The sequence below is a fragment of the Phocoena phocoena genome, chromosome 21, assembly GCF_963924675.1.
Source record: "Phocoena phocoena chromosome 21, mPhoPho1.1, whole genome shotgun sequence".
In the NCBI taxonomy this organism is placed as follows: Eukaryota; Metazoa; Chordata; class Mammalia; order Artiodactyla; family Phocoenidae; genus Phocoena; species Phocoena phocoena.
The window spans coordinates 2,456,025-2,464,438 of record NC_089239.1 but is presented as its reverse complement, the minus strand read 5'-3'; the positions used below and the strand labels follow the sequence as shown (position 1 = coordinate 2,464,438).

Here is an 8,414-nt window from a genome sequence, read left to right as displayed (position 1 = left end):
GACCCTGGGATGGAGCCGGAGGTCCAGAGGCAGGAAGGTCACCCTGAGGATGGGAACCTGCGATGGGGCCCTGGGGTGGGCGGGGATGCAGCTCTGTCCCGGGGACCCCTGGGATGAAACTCAGGGCGGAGGGCAGTTACTTGGGAGCTGGAAGCGGGTCCCTGGGGAGCCTGGGACGGTTCCTCAGGGTGAGAAGACATTAAAAACAATTTTTTCGTTATTTTAGGGGTATTGTTTTGGGAATACATACTACAACAGTACTCTGACTTATCAACGAGCACGTTAACATGTGGTACTCGTCCACTAGTTATTTCTGCCTGGAACGTGCTATTTATGTTGGTCAGTTTGGAGACCCCTGATCCGAGTGCCAAGGGCGAAGGAGGAGTGCGACCCTCGGAGCCTAGTTCTGTGTCCGGGCAGAGCCTCGGGCTGGGCAGCCTGGTGTCAGGGTGGATGCGGTCCACGAGGACGCTTCTCGGCAACGTTGATGCTGTGATGGCGTGTGGAGGCCTGTGCCCCCCTGCTTGCCCATGCCTTGTCCTGTGTGGACAGTGACGCAGGGCTTCCCTCCGCTCCCCAGCTGCCGTCAGAAGTACCCCGAGGATAAAGCATTTGGCCCGTGATGGATGCTGACTCAAGCCCCAGTGGAGCAGAGACGCCTGCGTCCCGGAAAGGTCTGCCACGCCCGAGGAGCCCTGCTCCGAAGCCCCCGGGGGTGTGGTTTGGGGAGATTATGCTCATCCGTAGGCTGCTTTAACTTCTCTGCAGCGTCTCGCTCTGAAGTAGAGGTGTGCACGAGAGCCAGGTTGCTGTGGACCCTGCGGCGGCACTGCAGAGGTTGTGTGTAGATGCTCGACTCTCTTAAGAGACCAGATAGAGAACAGTTAGGAGGAATCTGAACAGGAGACAGCGAGCAGGGGCTCGGGGCTGGGGGGGTCTTCGTCTCCTGCAGTGGCTTTGGTCCGTGTTCTGCTGGATTCTGCAGAATCCCCCCACTCCGGCCGTGTGGCCCCGGGCTGATGGGGGGAGGTAGACGCCATGGTGGGAAGGCAGGGACGCGGAGGCCGTCCTGGGGGCCAAACGGAGGCGGAGGGGATTCTAAATGCAGCGCTGAGGCCGGGTGAAGTGTACAGAGTTACTTTATATACGTTTCCGAGAACATCTCTGAATAAGAATCTTTGCAGGTTGCCTTCTCCACACACGTTCAGGATGGTGTGTTTACTCAGGAGATAGGACCTCGATTTATGTTTTGTTAGTACAGCTAATCCTGCCGCTGAAGGTTAGCTGTGCCCCTGCCGTCAAAGAGCTGATTGTCTGTGCCCAGGAGGAGCCGATGCACACAGCGGCCTTGGGGCCCTGGCCCACCGCTCCCTGGCTCAGGACACACTGCTGGTTTTCTTCCCCACCATCCATTCTGGCTGTGTGTGTGCACGGGGTGGAGCTGTCCCGTGGAATTTATTGCCACTCCCTGAATGGTCTCCTTTATCACTCACAAGGCCTGCCATTGTGGTGTGTAGTGCCGCCCGACCTGGTCTCACCACAAAGCCACCGTCCTTTCCGCCTACTGCTGCCCCGACAGCATCTCACAGCCGGGCATGTCCTGCGGGCCTCGTGATTTATGAGCCTCTCGTGGACGTTCTGTTGCAGTACACAGCCCTCGTGACCAAAACGTCCCCTGGGGTCTACAGAGCAAAATGAGTACAGCCGTCCTAATGGTGCCTCTGTCCTAACTGTGGAAGTTCTAATTTCCACTGTCCTCATTTTGGTTGAGTGTCAGACTCTGGACCAAACTTAGACCTGTCTTAGTCTCACTCTCAAAGAGTTTCCACTCTTAAGATGAAATGATAAACAGTACCTTTGGCCACTTGCCTATCTTATTTTAACGAACGTTGTTGATTCCTAACATTTATTTTAAGCTTTTCTCATTTGGAAATTTATTTATTTATACTTTTCTTCTCAATCCCCACATACACCGCACCCCCCCGCCCACACATTTGGTAGGTGGGAGCATGGCATTATGCTTTGTATTTGTTTTAATGACGTTTGCCTGCTGGGGGCTCATGTTATAGTTATTTGCAAAGGGCTTAATGCCTCTACAAGCTCATGAACTTGCTGATGGAATTTGTGCTTGGTTCACTTTTCATCTCCTCTAACAACTTATCAGTGTATAATAACAATAGATGCTCAGTAACAGCAAGGATGAATAATGACAGTATCCTGGATGGCATGGACTGTGATTCTGTCCTATGGTTGGGCCATCGTTGTGTTATTTGGAGATGCGGGGCTGCCCAGGATGCTTGGTGGCCTGGCCAGGATGTCAGGGCTGCCGGACAGCTTTTGCACCTGGAGTCTGAGAAACCCACCCACTGCTGGACCCCTTGGCCTAGGGCCCCCTGCTTCTTTCAGACTCTCTTCCTTAAATGTTCAGAAAGAAATTCCTTATGCAGCCCCCTACCTGTATACCCCAGGGCAGAGCTCTTAGGGTTATTCAGTCTATCCTTAGATCCCTTGTCCAGCCTGAGAGTTTGGGGAGTAGCGCTGTGTTAGGTTGGCTCACCCTGGAGCATCTGGCGAGCACTGCTCTGCAGCGTATTCTCCCTTCACAGAGGACCGTGGAGGAGCCTCCGCCCGCCGTTTTGTTGCCCAGAGAGGTTGTAAGAACGGCAGCAAAACCGCTGGGCTTGGATGTCTCTTCAGTCTAATCAATAAGTTCAGTGTTTTGGACAAGGTGCATCACAGAACATCCTCAGGGATTTGGCAAGAGGCAGGAAAGCACTGGGGAAAGTGCTTGAGAAGGATGGACGTTTAAAGTGTAGGTGGCAAGACACCTGACGAGCACGAGGGATTTTCTGTGGTTAAAAAATAGGAGCACACACCTCCCTTCACCCACACTTCCTAACGTTGGTCACTGACAGGGCTGTATCTTGCGCTCCAGCCACCCCAAGGATGGAGCTCCTCTGAAATCTGGGTGCCTTTTCTAAGTTTTTAAAATAGTAGCACAATGCTGCTGGGATGGTACAGCTGTATTTTCACTGTCGTCTCTAACTTGTAATAGTGCTTGGTAATTACATGGTGTTCTCCATCTGCAGCTGTAAACACGTTATAAAAGTTAACTCTTTAATTCTCCCAGCATCTCGGCAGAGAGCGGGAGAGGTTGTACCTTCGCGGTTTGGCTGTACGTTTGGTCAGGGTTACATCTCATTGAGGCCATTCTTTCCTGTATGTGGTAGAGCTGGGAAGGTCAGATCTTTGCTGCAGATGAAAAACCCGATGTCTCCACAGAAGCAAGAGTGCGAAGGATGAGCCTCTTGTGTTACTATTATCATTACAGGTTAGATTGCTAGAAGCATCCAAAAAACACTGTGTGTTAAAAGATCTAGAATTTTGTTTCTGACATACATTATCTGCTCTTGACATTTAAAAGGAGAAATCCATCACTGCTCCTTTGGCAGTAATTTTTATGGCTTTTATTGCTTTTAAAAAGTCATTTCTTCCTAGATCTGTTTTTTTCTCCTTTTATATCCAGAAGAATGGAATACCAAATAACTTTGAAATTTATACTAGCGAATTTCAAAAGCCAGACTAGACTTTCAAGAGACTTATGGAACAGAACTAATAATTGTTGTACAGTTTTAAACTTCTTTAGCCATCGCTTTAATACATTGCTTTGGTTAACCAATGTGATTTCAATTTATTATGCAAACATAACCATTATTCCGTTAAAAATATGTTAGAAAGATTGCATACTTTGTTTCCACAGTGCAACAAATGGTGTTAAACCTTCCATTTTTGTTATTTGATTTGCTTATTTTGTCTTTAATGACAGTCCATTTAAAGTAAAAGTCTTTAAAGTAGCCGCATAACGTGATAACATGTCTTCACTGGTAATTTAATACTTGGATATAATGAGTTCATCGGAGCGATTCCCTTAAAAACAGCAAGGTGCCTGAATACCAAAGCTGAGATGTTTTAAATCACAAAATTATAGTAATTATACAAAGCCTGAGATTTTCATCAGACAGAAAAGGCTTCCACGGCTAAACATACACTTTAAACTCAGCACTGATAACCGTGTATTGTGCTAAATTATAGGAGAGAGAAAATCCTCAGGCCAAGGGAAATATTGGAGAGAACGTTATGTGTTGAATTTTAAAGGAAAATTGGGAAATAAACTATTTTGATAGCATAGTGATATATGTAAGAGGCACATCACCAGGGAAATAGGAGAGGAACTCGAGAGTGTGGCCATAGGACATGGCAAGTGACTACTCAGACCATCAGTGAGCCCTACTGTTTACGGTATTTTCAGTGTAGAGAGGATGCCAGAAGGATCATCTCTCCCTACTCCCAGGGGTCCTGAAGTTGCTAATTGACTGGAGTCCTTCCAGTCAGTAAAGGGGACAGCCCACCAGTAAATGAGGTGAGAATCTGGATTTCTAGGTCGGGTGAAGACTGTAAAAAGTAATTTAGGGAATTCCCTGGTGGTCCAGTGGTAAGGACTCTGTGCTGTCACTTCCGAGGCCTGGGTTCAACCCCTGGTCAGCGAACTAAGATCCCACAAGCTGCAAGGCACAGCCAAAAAAAAACCCCAAACAAACAAAAAACCTTAAAAAAAAAAAGGTAATTTAGTTTTCATGGGGATTTTTTTAATGTTGAATTTTTATAAAATGGCCAGGACACAGTACCCTCAGGGAGCTTGTTTCAGAGAAGTGATATAAAAAGATGCATCTAGGAAAATTTTATTAAAATCTCCCTACAACAAGAAATCTTATTTGATCCATTTATCATTCTTTTCTTCAGCTCGGATGGGCAGGGGAGCTGAGGAAAGGGGATTAAGGAAGGGAGGGCACTGAGGAAGGAGTGCCGGGTGGAGGAGGGTGGGGCTTCCTGGGGGAAGGGGACAGCGGGTGAGAGCCAGGTGGCTCCTCATTTGTTTGGGGGGGCGGTGGAGTTGGATGAAAGGCCCTGTGGTCTGGCTGGGTGTTTCTGATGAGCCGCCAGGACACGAAATTGCTCCCAGAGGTTGAGCAGAGGCATCCTGGGTTTGAGTCCTGACAAAGCAGTATTTCTGGTCTACTTCGAGACCAGCTCCATCCCTTTCTGTGGTAAACTCATCATCCCCTGTCCTGGAAGAACTGTCCGGATGCATTCTGAATGTTATCATCCGCACTTAGCATTTGCATATTTGGGCCTCCAGGTGCTTCTTCACTTCCTCATCAGAAAGTATGAGGACCACCCTGAGCCAGCTTGCAGGCCTACCCTGGTTGGGTGGCCTCAGGAGCCCGGGATGCTCACTGTCTGCATCCACGGGTGCTGGGAAGGCCCTGTTCTGCAATTTCACTGTCATTCAAGTTTTGCTTTTTCCTTTTAACCATGAAAATAATATGTGCCATTGTGGACAATTTGCAAGATAGAGAAAATTACAGAGAAGCAGAAAAATCACCATTAATCCTTCCACCCAGAGAGAATTCACATTTTGCCATGTTTTCTTCCAATCCTTTTTCCGCATCCTTTGTTCTTTGTGTGCGCTACTCTGCAGATGCATATTTGCATTCTGATTTAGAAACACTGAACAATATTTAATCACCTGTTGTAAGCATTTTCCGTAAACTCCATTGAATATTGATTATTGATGGCCGTGGTGAACACAAGGGGGTTATTGTCCTAAGTGTTATTGTCATTGGTCTCCCCAGGTTCCCTCTGGAAGGCTATGATGGGAATGAGCGTGACAACTTGGACGGTTCCCCTGACTCGTTGCCTCTGCCTGGAAGTTCATCCTTTAGAAGTCAGGAACCTGCTGCCCTTGGTGGTGGACTCCCAGGAACAAGACACAGTGTAGACCGAAATGGATGAGAGCAGCTCGGGGACCCCCGGACGTGTGCTCCCTGTGGTCTAGTCCAGGGACGCCCCTCACGGGCCGGGTGGTCTGGGATGAACGCCGCGGCTGCTGGACGCGTGGCTGATCCCTGAGCGAGGATGGTGCGCCGGGGGCTGCTCGCCTGGGTCTCCCGGGTTGTGGTCTTGCTTGTGCTCCTCTGCTGCGTCGTCTCTGTCCTCTACATGCTAGCCTGCACGCCAAGGGGCGACGACGAGCAGCTGGCGCTGCCCCGGGCCAATGGCCCCACGGGGAAGGACGGGTACCAGGCGGCGATGCAGGAGTGGGAAGAACGTCACCGCGACTACATCAGCAGCCTCCAGAGGCAGATCACACAGCTCCAGGAGGAGCTGCGGGAGAGGAGCGAGCAGCTCAGGACCGCGCAGCGTCAGGCGGGAGACCCCGCCGGCCCCCCTGGGAGGGCCCAGGCCGACCTGCTGGCCTTCCTGCGCTCCCAGGTGGACAGGGCGGAGGTGCACACCGGCGTCAAGCAGGCCACCGAGTATGCCGCTGTGCCCTTTGACAGCTTCACCCTGCACAAAGTGTACCAGCTGGAGACGGGCCTGACCCGCCACCCCGAGGAGAAGCCCGTGCGCAAGGACAAGCGGGATGAGCTGGTGGAGGTCATCCAGCTGGCCGTGGAGGCCCTGAACAGCCCGGCCGAAAGCAGCCCCGACCAGCGTCCTTACACGGCCTCGGACTTCATCGAAGGTTGGCCCGCTTGGGAAGGGGGTGGAAGGTGGTCGGAGGGGCACCCGGGTCTGGGCCCAGGCAGAGCCCGGCTGCAGAGGCTGGCGGTGGCTTTGGGGATGGCGCGTAGGCAGCTCTGTATGAGCGACTGAAGGCAAGGCTTGGCTTTTTGTATTTTTCAGAAATATCTGCTTCCACTCACTTCCTCGTGGAAATTGCAGTCACTGAGTGGACAGGTTCATTGTTTCTTGGCAGAAGAAGGTGGAACTTCTTTCTCTCAATAAAAAAGAAAGAAAACAAAATATAAACATGAAACATTGAAACCCAAATAGAGTGTGATAGGCAGTTTTCGTTTTATGCCTTCTCCCAGGCACGTCTAGAGACTGGGCCCTGTCATCAGGCCCCGGACAGGACAGTAGTCGCGAACATGTACGTGTAGCACTTAGGTCCGTCCAGCTCTGTTCTGGGAGCTTTACACTTGCAGTGACCCCTTTTGCGGGGTTAGGGAATGGAGGCTCAGATTAATTAAGTAAATCACCTAAGGGGGCTCTGTTAGCAAGTGATGGAGCTGGGATTTGAACCCAGAAGTCTGATTCCAGCGTCCACATCCCTAACTGCTAGGTCATATTGTAGAGGTGGTCAGAGCACATGGAAACTAGGAGGGTGAATGCCTCACCTTTCTTCATGGGCACAGAACAACCTAGTATTAATTGTGTTTGTGTCAATTTTAGAAGAAAGCATCCTCATCTTGGAGTTTCTTGGAAGACTCTTTTTACCAATTTTTCCATTGTTGCTGATTCAAAAATCAACTAATAATTTGGAAGAGGAACTGCCTTCGAGGGCATCCAGCTCTTCCTCCTGTTTCTGGAAAGGAGATACTTCCCAGACACATGGCTTGTCCACCTTATCCCGCTCCCTACTTGGGTTCTATAACCACCATCTCATCAACCTGTAGGCAAGACAAACCCTCTTTAGTCATACCAGAAACCCTCCCTCTGCTATTTATGCCTGTTCTCTCTGGACGCTTTCCTGTCTTATGGTTTTTTCCCCTTTACATGTGAACTGTAAATTAGTGCAATTTTGGTATATTATCATTTTTCATATACCTAGAGCTAGGTAAAGAAATCTTCTGCAAGATCAAGCTTTTGGTCTGTCGACTGAAAAAAAAAAAAGCACAATGTGAGAGGAGTGAGTTAAATTTTATTTGGGGACAAAATGAGGACGATAGCCCGGGACAGCATCTCAGACAGCTCTGAGGAACTGATCCGAAGAGGTGGGGTGGGGGTCAGCATATGGGTGACTTTGGTGAAGGGGGTCCGTGCAGTGAAGCACACATTCCGGCAGAAGGTGGCTGCCATTCACGAGGAGCACATGTCACCAATTCATGATTTTAGTGCTTTTCTAGATATGAGAAGATGCAAGAAATTGGGCTCATAAAATCTCCTGAAAATCTCTATCTGAAGGCCTGTTCTTCCAGTTTTTCCCAGAGCACAGAGGGCCTCGTTCCTGATCTCCACCCTGAACTCCTTTCAGGGTGAATTGAAGGTCAGCGGCTGCCGTGGCTAGTGACTTCATATCCTTGTAGAGGCGGATGGCAAGTGACAGTTTTTCGTTCACCGATGTCAGGATTTTACTCATTTATATGAGGTATTAAAAGTGCCTACTGCACTGGGGATCTAGCAAGTATAAACACAAGGTAAGCACTCAGTAAGCGTTTAAAGTATCATGAGGGTGTAGCATCCCATTTTATAGTGCTTTAGAGTTTATGAAACATTTCCACAACTATTACTTGTCTGGCTGACCCCCAGGGAAAATCATTAAACATCCTTAAAAAGGAAACCCTGGTTGT

The 8,414-nt window shown here is 49.3% G+C and overlaps 1 protein-coding gene across 1 annotated transcript in view; it reads left to right on the top strand.

Moving 5' to 3' along the window:
* The first annotated feature begins 5,976 nt into the window (after window positions 1-5,976).
* The window catches only part of CSGALNACT1 (chondroitin sulfate N-acetylgalactosaminyltransferase 1), an 83,369-nt gene continuing 80,931 nt past the window's right edge, over window positions 5,977-8,414 (top strand). The window contains exon 1 of the mRNA XM_065899913.1: window positions 5,977-6,586. Within this exon, the coding sequence (XP_065755985.1) occupies window positions 5,977-6,586 (610 nt within the window). The remainder of the gene's footprint in view (window positions 6,587-8,414) is intronic.